Source organism: Pollicipes pollicipes, unplaced genomic scaffold, assembly GCF_011947565.3.
Source record: "Pollicipes pollicipes isolate AB1234 unplaced genomic scaffold, Ppol_2.1 Scaffold_4295;HRSCAF=5057_pilon_pilon_pilon, whole genome shotgun sequence".
NCBI lineage: Eukaryota > Metazoa > Arthropoda > Thecostraca > Pollicipedomorpha > Pollicipedidae > Pollicipes > Pollicipes pollicipes.
Window position 1 is genome coordinate 40829605 of NW_023596461.1, and position 14977 is coordinate 40844581.

Here is a 14977-nt window from a genome sequence, read left to right on the forward strand (position 1 = left end):
GAGATGTTTTGCTCTTTCCGATACTTTTTCGTGTTTAATGTAAGCTAGGTTTTGGTGATGTATCTTTATCAATACCAACTACCTGTATGGCATTCTCCATCAGGGGATGGGTGCTTCATCACCCGACTCAGAAAGGTTCTGGAAACCAGCAATGATTGTAGTCAATCATTGATAATTTCTCTGGCTATTTGACTGAAAGTCTAAAAGGAGACGGGGAGCAATCGTAGATGATGCTTGCGACTGTGAACTTGATATGCTCGCTGTTCCAAGCACATCACTTCAGCTCCCAAACGCTGATTAAGTAACTGCTCTGACACAGCAAGTCAAACCCACGAATCGGTTCAAACTAGCCATGCTGCATAAGCTTCCACATCACGGAACCACGCCAAGAAGTCATATTACATGACTTCTCAGAGACTGTACTCGACAGAAGGCAACCTAACAAACCACTAACACACGCTGCGGGTCAGCCACATGCAGTCATTTGACACTGGCGCTGCTTCGAGTCCCGTGGGCAGTCGCGGCTCCGCGCCGCTCGCGCGTGCGCCGCCGCACGCGGGGCCGCAGTGACAGCCTTTTGTGCTCGTGCGCCAGCCCCTTCAGCCGCCCACCCAAATAGGGGCTGCGTGAGCGGCCGGGAGCACGCGCGACATTGAGCCGGGCTGGGCGGAGCCGCTCTAGGGCCAGGTCACCGGTGTCCCTCGAGGCCGCGGTAAACAAAACACTGCACGGGCCCACAGCGGCCGGGGCCGGGGCCCGGGCGCGTTTGAACTGGCGTCGGACCAGGCCGTTCATCGTGGATCTTGTAAACGGTACAGCCGGGCCACCAGCCCGGGTGCAAACGGGTGGAGGTGGACTTCGTCATGCCGGCCGCGCCTGGCTAATTTAATCCCAATAGCATCAAGAGCGCCTGTCTGACGTGCTCCGCATGCAACGGCCCCGTCTGCTGCAGTCGAACACGGCGTTTGATCTCCGGTGTTTTCCTTGAGCCGCATTCGTGGTATCGCGTCGGTTACAGTCTCTTACGCTATTGCTTTGCCAGATCAATGCCGCTCTGGTCAAACCAATGCAGGGTTCATCAGCATAGAAAAACATTGTCAGCTCTGTTAATAAGCGCCGCTGTTCCTGTCACGGAAAGGTGTCCGAAGGAACACAGAGTTTTTGCACGATGTGAAGCAAGCGCTTCATTGCTTGGGTGTTGTCCATGCAGTGTCCATTTGCCTCAAAACGTACGAAACCCACTAATTACACGAATTCACGGTTGCTGGAGCTCGAGAAGGGCTGGTGTGACAGAGCTGTATGGCTAATGGAAAATCCGGATGTGAAAGGCAAATGCTGTGTTTTTGCTTTAAAAGATGTTTCTTTCCCTCGCCCGGCTCCCATCCGTTCACAGCGTGAGGTCATCACCATGCGTCCCTGAGTGGCTGACTGCCCTGCGGCAGTCGCTGCTCGCTGACGAGTTGGCGGGACCGCCCGCGGGCCACACCGCACGCTGTGTTTGAGTGGAACGGAGCCTGGCGCCGCCCAGCTAAACACCGCACGGCTTATAATGGAGAGGGTGGCTGCAGTCGGGGACGAGCTGGCGGGAGACGTGGCGCCGTATTTACGGCGCCGGGCCAGGTCCGCGCTTCTGCTGGTTTACATCCGTCCATTGTATGGGCGCGGTCGGCGCCCGGTTCGAGGCGATCGCGGCGCGCTGACGCACCGGGTAGCGGTAGCCGAGGCACGCGCCGGTTCCACCGGAGAGCGACGCCAGCGCTCCGCCACCGAGCGATCAGAGCGAGTGGACGCAACGGGTAGCGGTAGCCGGGGCACGCACTGGCTCCACCGCAGAGCGACGACGGCGCCAGAGGCCGGAGCGCCATCATTGCTCGAGAAAGTGCCAGATGAGCAGGGGATCTAGTACTTTTGAGAGTTCGAAGGTGTTTTCTCCCTGCAGTTTCCGTTGTGATGATTTTCGCAAAGTTGGATGGACTCGTCCCCGTTCCACACGTAGCGGAGCTCACGCAGAGAATAAAACTGACTGTGCCGACAGTTGAAGGAACAGAGTGCCTCGGTGCTACCAAAGGGCCCGCAAAACATGTATCGTTACATCGGACACGAAGCAGACACGGCGCCACAAGACGTCCTCCATAGCTAATGATTTTATTGGACACAGTTAATAATTAACTGTATCAGGGCTTCGCGGCGTAAGTGACGCGATCGGAACATATCTCGCTCGTGATTCGACGATCCTTCGCGGAATCTTGCGCACCGCATGAGCCTTTGACTGGCAACAGATCAAAGCAATAGTGAGGAGCTGCGATACTGAGAGGGTCATCGACTGTGTGTCAGTGGATAATGTAATAGCACTACCACAAAGCAGTCTTTAGGGGCAGCGGTGTTCAAACTATGGAAGCATGACCTAATTTCGTGATCTTTTCTGTTAGGTCGAGGACACTCCGTCTGAAAATGTTTTAGCATGCAAAACCACTAAATTAACAAACATGGATCAACAACGGAGTAAAATTAAATCAAATCAAATTTAATATGCAACCAAATGCGTCCTCACCATACCATATTCTTGTGCCAGCCTGTGCGCTGCCGGCCAAAATGTAACCGGTGCTGAGCGAGCGGAATTCACCTTACGCAGCGCTGCAGCGGGCACAGTACTCGGAAGGGTCTTACACACGAGCATGAGGGGACAGACAATGTCAAAAGGCAATGAGACAGGAGATGTGCTCTCAAACAATCGGCTCGATTCCTCCTTACAACGTCGTCGTTCTACTCTCCAGATGTGGTAGTGGCTTGCGTATGTGGCGTGGTGACTTTGGGTTAGGTCAAAACACGAAAGAACGGCTAATCACGCAATCCGTGATTTCCAGGCAACCCCAGCCATATTGTCAATGCTGGTCACAGTCACCTTTTTGTAGGCACAGAGTACGGCATTGACATTCAAATATAGCTTTGCAGCTTAAGAGGGCGAACTTTGGAAAACGGGGTCCACATTTCAATTCGGGTGTGACTTTCTTGCGACGTATATGTCAATCTAAATTTAAACCCACTGGGCGTGATTGTCCTGCTCACAACGCTTTATGACGTGGTGGTCTATCATGGAGGGCCAGGACTTAGCGTGCCCAACCGGATGACGTGCTACAGCACGCCTCACCTGCCGAGCTCCATCAGAGCAGTGTGAGCAGAGCAGTCTCGACTACGCTTTAACACCCATTGGATCGGATCAATCACAGCTAAATGTTGACGCTACCTTTCAACACTGGCGACGCTGGGCGGAGAGTTTTGCTCTCGCGTAGGGCGAGAGCGTGGAGGGGCCTGCACCCAAGCCAATACATACCTCACTGTCAGCTCCCAACTGAAGCCGGCCGTAAGGACTGGTGCCCAGGGGCTTTGGTATCCTGCGACAGAACCCTACGACCAACCCACACGCCAGCACTAAAGTAACATTCCTGGCTGCAGATAGCTGAGCATTTGCATCATCAAAAAGCTAACACAAGCAATTTTGGTGGCGAAGTAGACGAGGTTGTCTCTTACGTCATGTTAAGAGTTATGTGCTATGATATGTGCCATAAAGTAAGCAAATAAATTACTTATAAATAACTGTTTTTCCGATGTTACGGAAAGTAATTTGTTACTCTCGTGTAAATGTTAGGGAGCTCGTGATCAACTCTCTCTAAAGTGAGTTACGGAGCTTGTACCGATCTTCACGTGCATCAAACAACACCAAAATCACGGCATCCAAGTCATTTCACGCCCGCCCGAAAACGATGGGCTACGTCTGTAGTTACAGTTTATAAGAGCGTTCGTCAACCATCATGAAGCGGTCCCACGGGTGCACCTATACAGTGAGTTGAGTAAAGATTATGACAAAGTCAATGCGTTCTAAAGTGCGGGCGGTTTCGCTACAGAGGTCCCGAAGTTCGTATCAGCGAAGGAAGGGGCACTGGTATAAAGTAGCGCCATCAATCTGTTCTCATTGCATTGGCAAGAATCAAGAACATATTTGACAGATAACCGCCTCCGCCCATACAACGCCTCTAACTGCGCGCTGCGCCCTGTCTCCGGCCGCCGTCAGTTTGATCACATCTTGGACGTGCGTGAGGAGCTGGGCTGGCCTACTGCCAGACAGCTCTGCTGACAGCGCTCCTTTAACTGACATTAACTTGCCTCATAAACCACGTGTTACCGGCTAACCGCAGGTTCGTGCCTCTCAGATATAGGACAACTCCTTCCTTTGCTTACACTCTCGTAATGACTCTGATCTAGCTCTCCTGCGTGTGAGAACGGAGACGCGTAGGCGGCGCCTCCTGTACAGCGCCGTACAACTCGACAACAGCTTCTCTCCGCGATTACGCACTTAATCATTCGCGTCTTTCATGTGTAAACTGTGCAATCACTTAGCATCAAATATATATATACATATATATATATATATATATATATATATATATATATATATAAAGTGTGTGTATGTGTGCGCGTCCCTTTGTGTACTTGAGGTGATTGTGCCCTCGATGTTTGATATTTGCTAACTGTTTGATTGTTGCTACTAGTGCTTTTTTGATATGGTTCTCCTCTGGACCTTATCGGCTCATACCCGGAGTAACCATTTTATGTTGGAGAGTGTTTCAAACGTTAAAACAGACATGCATACAGACAGAAAAAAAATCATTGAAATCCGTGCTGATGCACATATTTCATGAATTCCCGAAGCCTTCAAACGTTAAACTTACCTAAACTCTCCGTCATTCAAGAACATTAAGTCAATGGATGTAAGTTTTTGCCATTTTAGTTACTTATGACATGGCTTGAAAAGTCAGATACGATTCTGGTAATTCTGGGGAATTCTAGATTGACGTTTGTAATTTTTTTGTAACTTATGGTTTCAGCAGTTGTGATCAAGGTGCTGGCACATGTTGGGTGGATGCCCTAGGCAGGGCTGCACTCCTGTGCAGTTTTATAACACATTTTGCCTCGGTAAAGACCCCAGGATCGTGTATTCGATATTTATTACCGAAATGGTGGCATTACTCGTTGTTCCGCGTATTACTGGCGCACCTATGGGCTGGACACCTTACAGATGCCGGTACTTTAGGCTGCACCATGCAGTTAGTTTCTTCTCTTCATCTGTTCTGGCTGCTGAAATCTAACACCAGTTTTTGAAAACACCCCTAACTGGCCGGTTCGCGGGTGAGTCACAGACAACACCACGACGGCGGGGAACGGCCGCGGGCTCTTGGGCTCACGTTGGGCAGCGAGTCCTCGGCGATTTTGGGGAGCTGGGAATCGACATCACGGCTGAGGCGTCGCATCGTACCCCGGGCGCCGTGAGACGAGGTCGGCACGTGAACCAGACGACCCACAAAAATCTAAAATCCGCGAACAGACGGTGCTCAAACGCCACGCTCCACCAAGAAACTAGGAGTCATGCCGATGTAGGGGAGTTCTATTGGCGGTGAGGCGGAACGGAAGCGGACATTAATGTACGCTCAGAGTACAGCCAGGCTTCCTAGGCTGAATGTCCATTGTCCTCCCCCCCCCCCCCCCCTGCATGCCTTAGCCAATCCCATTTCCTCAACAACCGAGCACTTTTTCAGCAAACCTTAGCAAATGAGGGCCGTTTCAAGCGTAGACTGTGGCATAGAGAATTAGGGTATACTACAGGCACAGGAATGAACGAAAATAGGACATCCTTGCAGCGATGCCTCCTCAACAGTGCTTACCTACCACAGAATTCATTAATTCACCTGGTAAGTCCCTCCTTTCAGATCCTGACACCCTCGCTAACCACCTGATCTCCTCTGTCCCCCGCCCCCCCCCCCCCCTCTCCGCTCGTGATCGCCCGTCACGGGCCCGCCGAGCTGACCTCAGCCACACGGCACCTGACCCTCCCCCGACCGGGGGGAGGGAGGCAGGGGGCGGCCAGGAGCGCGACCGTGCTGTTGGCCTTGGCACGGAGGCGAAATGTCAGCGGCCGGGTAAACAGCGGTACCCGGCGGTCAGCACGCGGCAGGCCGACCGCTCCCGGACAGTCGGCTCGCCCACGGCTAGACAGGCGCCTGACGGACAGGCCTGACACTTGACACACCAAACACCTGACACTTGACACACCGTCTGCACACTGAACGATAGCCGTGGTGGTCGATAAACAGCCTGAGCTATGGCAGACGGGCTTGCCGCCTTGCAGCTAGGCCGGACGACTATCAGACAGGTATGGACCCTGCCAGACAGTCTGACGCAGGCAGACAGGCTTGCCGCCTGGCAGGTGGACCTGACGACTATCAGACAGGTCTTGACCCGTCAGACAGCCTGACGCAGGCAGACAGGCTTGCTGCCTGGCAGGTGGGCCGGACGACTATCAGACAGGCCTTGTCCCTATCAGACAGCCTGACGCAGGCAGACTAGAGGATGAGTACGGACACTGATGAGCAGCCAGACCCCAAGCAGATGGGTCTGGTCTCTGGCAGACAGTCTGAACACGGACGGTCTGGTCCCTGAAAGACAGGCTTGGTCCTTCAGAGACAACTCGACTTTTGTGAAACAATGCATCGCCTTTGTCCAATAACCTCGCCAAAGGAACATACCTAGGCCTTGGCAGAGAGCATGGTCCCTTAAAGACTGATGTTTTTGCAGGCGGACGGCTCCGTCACACCCGAACGAGTGCCCCAGGTAGACATCGGCGACTCCTAGACAGGCTAGCAGTCCTTGTCAGTCCGGTGATCGCTACCTAGCAAACAGACGATTAGCCGCTCCAGACAGACCACACGTGGCCCTTTTATCGGGCCACTGAAAGGCCCGGCAGCAGGTCGTATTTCGCCACGCCGGTAGGCAGGTTCGACGTGAATCACGGCGAGCTGTTTTCATCAGAGAACAGCCTGGGCAGCGGCTGTCGTAGGCGGCCTGTTTTCGCCAGACTGCTGAGGGCCACTTGGGACGTGGCAGTCTCTTCAAAACATAGGGCGACTCTCTAGGACGAGTGTCGTGCTCGTACAGCGGCAGCTTAAACGAGCCTTCAAATGGCGCTGTTTTGGACACTACTGCGAAGATGGCTGAACTATGTAAAGTCTTGCAAAAACCTCGTGTAAAGTCGTGTAAAGTGGTAAAGTCGTGCACAGGTGAACTTTGAGTGAACATTTTATTTCCTTGTATTTCAGTGTAAATTAACGTTAATCCGTTCAAACGCCAAACCAGATATCACTTAATTGTTAAGGACCACACTTGGTGAATCACGATGTTCTTCTGCCCTCAAAAGATCAGAGCGGGGACTCAGACTTCAGATCAGACCAGATCAGAGCGGTCACTCTTGGATGTCGAACTGCGAGGACTGGATGCCACATATTTTGCCCGCTGCATACGAACATTCGCAGCGTTCGACGACAGATGTCAAGCGTGTTCCGTTAGGCGCCGTACTTGCATGGTGGTTATATGGAAGGGTATCTACGTGACTACGCTCGTGAGCCACTAAAACAAGCATTATTAAGGAGGTCAAACTAAAACTTTCTTCGGGTAGCTGAATCAGACAGCGAAAGCCTTCGTCCGGTCTCTGAGGTGTTGCCGCAAACATATACAGGATGGGTCGAGCCTGTTATCGCCAAAAAGGAACGGCACTAAAGACTCGACTGGAGGAATGAACAAAACAAGGTGCTGTGAAGGTGCTTCAAAAATGTGTCTCTTTTTAAATGGTGAGGCGGTCAGAACCGGACGGCCTAAGCGTTCACGTTTTCTTTTGAAAAGTTAAGGCCTCCAATGTGGCTACCAACAGGATACATCCGAATACGTGCACTATTGTCAACACAATCTACCCATAGTCATCAGACGCCTGCCTAGCCACCAGCGAGCAAATTTCCTTAGCGTTTCTGACAACCGTGCTGCTTTTCACGGTTTATACCTGTTCGAGCAACAACAAAAAATGTCTTTGTAACAGCTTACCACTGATGCATGCTATTCTTATTTCTGTCCAAAATTAATCAACGTGATGCGCTCCAACTTACCTGCATAACCCGACAATGGGTCTCCTTTTTCAGACCGCAAAATCACTTAGAAGTATAATAAACTGGCATAAAATTGCGCAAAATTTATAGTGCAAAGTTGCGAACAGGCCCGCTTCTGCCGTGATGTGATTTAATTTGAATTGACTATTCAGGTCATACTATACAATTATGACTATTCAGGTATGACAAGTCAGGAAGGCACGGTACAAATAGTTTTAAGAGGTAGCGATAGGTCGTTGCTAGGTCACCCTATCACATTCCCGCCAAAATTTAAGAGACAAGTGGAGTGCCTCGCTCAGGAGCCCCCCCCCCCCCTTACGAGGAGGCCCATTTTGTCCAGGAGATTTCTGGGAAAAATTGTCCCCACTCAAAATCCTTGGTAACGCCTTGGCTACCTAGCAATACAGTTCATCCTATTCAGACTCACCCACTTTGTCCGAGGATAAAACGGCACCAGGCGAATTGTTACTGTGAAATACAATCCTGTTGCTTCATTTATGATCAAACGCGACATCAGTTGCGTGGCGATGAGGACATTCAGGGATATTTATACTGAGAACAGCGTACTCATGTAAAGGAAATTGTTCTTGTCTATGCAAGCCATTAGGGTGCGCCAACAGCATTCGATAATTTTTGACAAGAACAAAGGCCAACGGCTAATAGGTATTTTTGGCTTTGACCTTGCTTACTGGTTAGTATATACCTTAGGTGTTAAAGCCTGGCCCAAATATTTTCGGCTTAAGACGTTGACAGAGTGTCCAGTTCTCAATATCTGACCTCTGGATGGAGAGCCGGCAGTGACACCACCTGGCGGGCGTCCAGTGACCCGTCAGGCGGTGTCACTGTCTGGCCTGGAAACGACATACTGAGCTTCTGCTCGCTAGAGTGTACCCTTGTGGTGACACCAGCTGACCTTGCGTCAAAACTCTCAGCCGTCCCATCTGACAGGGCCATCGTCTGCCAAGTTTAGCAGCAACAACCCTCGCCCCACTTCGCAGTGACGTCACCCGCTGCTCCTCAGCGGAATCGTCGGCCCCATTTCGCAATGCCATCGTCGGCCGCGTTTCGAGGCGGTATTGTCCGCGCTTTTCCGCGGTGACGGCGCCTGCTCCGTTTCAGCAGTGACCAGCCAGCCGTTGCTGGATGGCGCGCTGGTCGTCACTGAGCTGGACCTGTGCGTCCAGAGGAACGCCATCGAGCACCGCACGCAGCGCTTCGAGCGCGGCATCACCGGGCCGGCTCTGGTCGTGCGTCGCGGCCAGGCCTTCGAGATCTACATTCGCTTCAACAGGAAATACACAGAGGATCGGGACAACATCTCACTCATCTTCAGCGTCGATGGTAGGCGGAATTGCCTTGTCTGGGAATATTTCAGCCGGGGTGTAACCTAACGTAACTATCAGGATTTCACCTGTTATTTTACCATGTCGCCAACCAGCCAAAGCATTTCACCGGCACAAAGGCAAAACAGACTGGCGTGTAGCTTTGTAAGTTAAAAGCACCTATGCCCACATATTCATCCTGAGTATTTATCCTGAGTACCAGCTTACAATCCCTCCTTTCACCGAGCTGACTTCAAACAAGTTTCCGTTGAGGTCCGTCTGGGGCCAAGAATGAAAGGTTTTGCGTTGAAGTGAGGGGGCCAGCAGAGTTCCGGGTGGTCTCCATCCGCGGCTCACCGGGGACCAGGTTATCACCATTTAGGGACGCTCAGAAACTACAAGGGTCAGGGGACCATTAGGTATCACCGAGTAGGGCGCGGGAACGTCCCGGACGCTTATCAACCATGGACTACCGACACCGAATTCCATCCGCCATCCTACTGTTCCGTCAAGGAATGTCGTCTTCCCGTCCTGACGAACCTTCCGCCCAGCGCCGCGCGACCCTACCTGCCTCCCCCTTCCCTGGCATGGCCGGCGGCAACCGGTGGGACTGGGGTCACCTCGCCGCCCACGCCCCGTCGGCCGCACCGCCCGGCTGCCCTCTGCCGCGTGCCGCCGAGCGCCGCTCCAAGGTAAACAGCGGCGGCGGCGGCCGGGCGGCGCTGGGCCGCTCGGCTCTGCAACCGCGGTGGTATGGACAGGGCAGGGGAGTGGGGCTGACAGCGCACGGTGATCCAATGCATCCTGTTAAGCGGTGTTGCTGCGGGGATGGAATCTGGTTAGACAAACGGCGTCGGCGCTCATGGTTATGTGGCATATTTATTTGTTTCCCTTGCGATATCGCTCAGACTGATGCACTGTGAGTGTCCGATATGTGCAGCTCATGCCAACTGAAAGCTGCATTGTGCGGAAGTCTGCGCGCGTTAAAGCTATAGCATTCGAAAGGCGGCGCAATGTTGCCTTTTCCGCTGTTTTCCCCTGTTTTGTATTGCTTAAGATTTAGCCAGAACCTTTTGATTACATTGATTTCTGCTATCGGCGCCCGCGCAGTGCTTTTTCGTGAGTTCTGGCCACACCATCTGATCGTGAAATGCCGGGTAAACAACAGCGCCTCGCGGTGGAAGTCTGCCGTGCCATAATGCTCGGCACAGTCCGTCCTGCCCCCTGACGCTACCTGACCTTCAGCGCGGCGGCGCTACCGGTCCCAGGTCATCCCAGTCGTGAACAATTGGCGAACGCCTGAAATGGCTCGGACCCAGCTCGTCACGGTTGGGTAAATCCGGATCCGAATCCGAATCCGAAACCAGCTGAACTATCGGGACACACCGCACGATTTTTCCACGCATGTGTTGTTTGCCTGAGTCTATTGTTCGCACAGGCTGGCCTCCGATTGCCATGACTGGCCTAGCGGTGTTACAGCGGTGCTTCTGTGGTTTGGCGGGCGCGACAGCGTGCTCGCGCAGTTCTCTCACGGGATGATGTGGTTCTGCAGGCGTGGAGGTGCCGTCGCTTGGCCACGGGACGCTGGAGGCCATTCCGGTGACCCGCGAGGAGCCCACCTCCTCGGACGCCTGGCGCGTGCAGATCGTGCAGAACGAGGGCGACAAGATCACGCTCAGTGTGAGCAGCGCGTGAGCCTCGAGTCCATGCCGTCGGCTGCCGACGCTGACTAGTGCCTGGCGGCTGAAAACGGTCCGTTGAGCCCCGCTGTCCCCAAATCTCGCTCCAACCTGAAGGGTACGACTTCGTGCCGCTCCTCCCTGGTGTTGTGTTGTGTTCCTGGTACATGCCAGGCGATGTGGGAAAGTGAGTAGCCGATGTGCCCTCTGTTATGAAAGCTTGCCTTGAGTGGGTAGATTATTCATCGCTTGCGTCCGATTTTGGTGGATTTCTTACCAAATCCGTGCAAGTTTTCACTGTTCTCATCAGTCCGTAAAGCTATCACCTGTACCCACATAAGACGTTTACGTCGAAGAGGTTGCTGTCTATGTCGGAGTCGCGTCACCCAGCCCTTTTGGACACGCAGGTGACACCATCAGCCAAATGCATCGTCGGAAAGTGGAGGATCGACGTGGACACGAAGACGGGCGACCATTCATTGAGCTACACCCACCCGGACGTGATGTACATTCTGTTCAACGCCTGGTGCCCCGGTGAGTCTTGCCGCAACGGCGTCAGTGATGACGTTCAACAGTGCTTCGTGCACCATCTGTCTGACGCTCTGTGCAGCTCAGGGGATCGCTGTCCGGCATGTGCATACCACTGGCGGGCGTCCGCTGAGGCTCGCGCGAAGAGTCAACAGGAGAGTTCCGGAGACCTTGATGGCGGCCGGGAGAAAGGACGGCGTCTGTGTGGTCTGCGTGGAATGGCTGGGCTGACTGGTAGAGGCTGCGCAACATTCGAACCGTCGCTGTCCCGGTGTGGCGCTGCACTTTGGCTCGTGGCATTGACTCTGGTATGCAAACCGCGTTTCTGTTTACACTCTGTGGCTACATCAACAGTCATGAATTCGTTTCGTGCTGCAGAGAAGGCCTGTTTGGTCGCCAAGTCGCCAGCTTCACTTGTGACAACTTGACGAAATCTGGGCTGTTCTGGTAGTGGGCAATGCTCAGGAAAACTAGCACTACATTCGACTGCCTGCGTTTTTTTCATCCCATTCCACTCAACCGTTCGTTTAACTCAAAAGCTGGAATTGTTTTAATGTTTTATATTTCCTTATTTCAGCTTGGGGCTACTGCCCGACGCATCCGCGCTGAGGGTGCATTCTGTACGCCAGATGTCAGTTTCTAGTGCGTGTCTGCCAGCCCTGTAGTGACGCTTGAAGCAATGTCCCTTGTGCACCAGATGACAGTGTGCTCTTACTGAACGGCGCGCGTTGAGACAACGTCCTCTGTAAACCAGACGAGTGTGTTCCTGTCGGACGGCACCTGTTGAGCTGCTATCCCCCGTGCACCAGATTACAGTGTGTTCCTGTCGGGCCGCACCTGTTGAGCTGCTGTCCCCCGTGCGCCAGACGACAGTGTGTTCCTGTCGGACGAGAGCGCCCGGGCCGAGTACGTCCTCAACGACGCCGGACTGCTGTACCGCGGCAGCCACAGCCGACTGCGCCCCACGCCCTGGAACTACGGCCAGTACGAGCCCAGTGTGCTCGACTGCTGCCTGCATGTTGTCGGCAAGGCGATCTGCAGCCGCCTGTCGGATCGGGCCGATCCGGTGGCCGTGACTCGAGCCATCTCCGCCATGGTGGGTACCCCATGCATCTGATAGTGCAAGATTTCCGCGTCGCCGTGGTCTCAGAGCGCCGCACCGTACTGTGTGCCCGGGATTTGGCAAGGTGTGTCACTTATTGAGTTTTCGCCAAGTTTCAGGTGACGTATCTGTTTCGTTCCCGCGCCGTTTCGCTTATTTCTCTGCTCTGTTGCGGTAGGTGGCGCACCGTGTCGCCTTAGACTTGAAGATGGAGAACTTGTGGCTCCTCCGTCACAAAAGGCGGCGCTGCTTTCCGAAGCTTGCTGCGATACTCACGCCATAAACCCGACTCTTCACGAACCTGGCTTAGACCGAGAGTTCTGCTGGACGAGTGTTACGATTGGTCTGCAAGTCTACCACCCGTGCAGCACCCGCAGAACGTCAGCCGGCGTGCGCACGTCTGCATCCCATCATCCGTGCTGTCCTGCTCCGCATGGCCTCAGCCGGTCTGTGCTGTTTCGTGCGCCCGTTCAGGCCTGGGTCGGTCCCACACGCAGTTCTTGTGTCTGCGCGTCACAGACCGCCTGGTGCCCACCTGTCGCCAGGTGAACCACTGCGACGAGAACGGCGTGCTGGTGGGCAACTGGAGCGGTGACTACGGCGGCGGCTCGCCGCCCACCAAGTGGCAGGGCTCGGTCAAAATCCTCCAGAGGTACTACGACACTGGGAAGCCTGTCAAGTTCGGCCAGTGCTGGGTGTTTGCTGGCGTGTCGACCACAGGTCAGTACTTCAAGCGGCAAAAAAGCTGTCCCAGAGCGCGTCGAGGCAGGACGGAAGCAGCGGCTCTCAAACTGCTACAGTGAGTCCCGCCGCTTTGAGTAGACCATTGCACAGTGTGTTGCCCGCGCGCTGAAACAGTGACTGCAGCCGTTGTGACTGGTGCAGCAGAACTTATCGCACTTCGCTCAAAAGTCAGGCTTAGAGATAAGTGCTGTAAGACTGCTAGCATGAACAACATGATGCTCATGCCTGTTTACTCTCTTGCATTCTTTCCTTTGTTTCGAAGGAACAGAGTTGATAAGAGGGCAGTAATGAAAACAAGCAGATGACAGGCATACCGGTAGCAGGTAATCTATGGCTGCATGTCTTGCTCAAGGACGCAGGAACCGAGGGGGGCAGTGGGGGCATTTGGCCCCCCAACTTGAAAGCTAGGGGCGGCGCCTCCCCCCCCCCCTCCCCCAGCTGTGGGCCTGTGGAGGGCCCATGCTGGTATTTTAAGGGCCGATTCTGAAGTGTGAAGGGATTATTTAATCCCGTAGAAGTCCACTCTAACCTGTCAAGGACACCTTCTGGTCTAGATCGGATCCATTTTGACCAAAAGCGGACACTGCAGAGCCTGCAGAGAGCCCATTCAGGCCTGTAGAAGGCCCATTATCAACTGTGAATGGCCTATTCTAGCCTGCAGAGGATCCATTCCGGTTTATGGAGGGCCACTCTGGCCCGTGGAGGGCCCCATCTGGCTCGTAGGGGGCTCTTTCTGGCCTGTAGAGGGCCCAATCTGGCATGTCGAGGAAACATTATCGACTATAGAGAGCTCATTCTTGCCTGAATAGCGGATCATTCAGGCCTGTAGAAGACCCATTCTGTCCTGTAAAGACATCATTCTGGACTAACAAGGGTCCATTGTGACCCGAAAAGGTCGCATTCTGAACTGTGGTGGGCCCATTCTAACCCGCAGAGGTCTCATTATTGACTGTCAACGGCTTTTTGTTCTGCATGCTGCCCGTTGTCATTCACTATGGGCCCGTTATGACCTGAAAGGGGCTCATTTATGACTTAAAGGGCCTGTTCGGTCTTGAAGGGCGCCAATCGTCTGGCATTCTGGACCTATTTTGGTTTTGGCGTTTTGGAGTTTGCCTCCCAACTTGAACAAAGCTCCCGCGCCCCTGGTCTTGCTGATGCGCTCCACTCTGTTTCAAAAATAGTCCCTGTCTCGAGTGTGTTTTGTGGCGGTCAGCATGAGTATATATATATATATATATATATATATATATATATATATATATATGTATATATATATATATATTGCTCTGACTGCCACTTTTGGTATTATTGCTGACCGTAACAAAACACATGCGACAGAAATAATTTTTGAAACAGAGTGGAGCACATCCGCAAGACCACGGGCGCGGGAGCTGTGTTTAAGTTGGGGAGGCAAACTCCAAAATGTCAAAATGGGTCCAAAATATTAGACAGTGGGCCCGTTCAAGACTCAACAGGCTCTTTAAGTCTATAATGGCCCCCTTTAGGCCCATTATTATCAATAATGTCAGTATGGATCATTAGTGGGACACCAATATATATATATATATATATATATATATATATATATATATATATATATATATATATATATCGTTA

The 14977-nt window shown here is 53.0% G+C and overlaps 1 protein-coding gene across 2 annotated transcripts in view; it reads left to right on the top strand.

Annotated features, from left to right (window-relative positions):
* Positions 1–14977, top strand: part of Tg (Transglutaminase) — a 39188-nt gene that overhangs the window by 7377 nt on the left and 16834 nt on the right. Inside the window, exons 3-7 of one of the 2 annotated variants that reach the window (XM_037219972.1) lie at positions 9105–9326; positions 10860–10987; positions 11394–11520; positions 12381–12610; positions 13162–13336. In XM_037219972.1, coding sequence (XP_037075867.1) covers positions 9105–9326; positions 10860–10987; positions 11394–11520; positions 12381–12610; positions 13162–13336 — 882 coding nt within the window. The remainder of the gene's footprint in view (positions 1–9104; positions 9327–10859; positions 10988–11393; positions 11521–12380; positions 12611–13161; positions 13337–14977) is intronic. The other variant, XM_037219973.1, reaches the window with a different exon arrangement.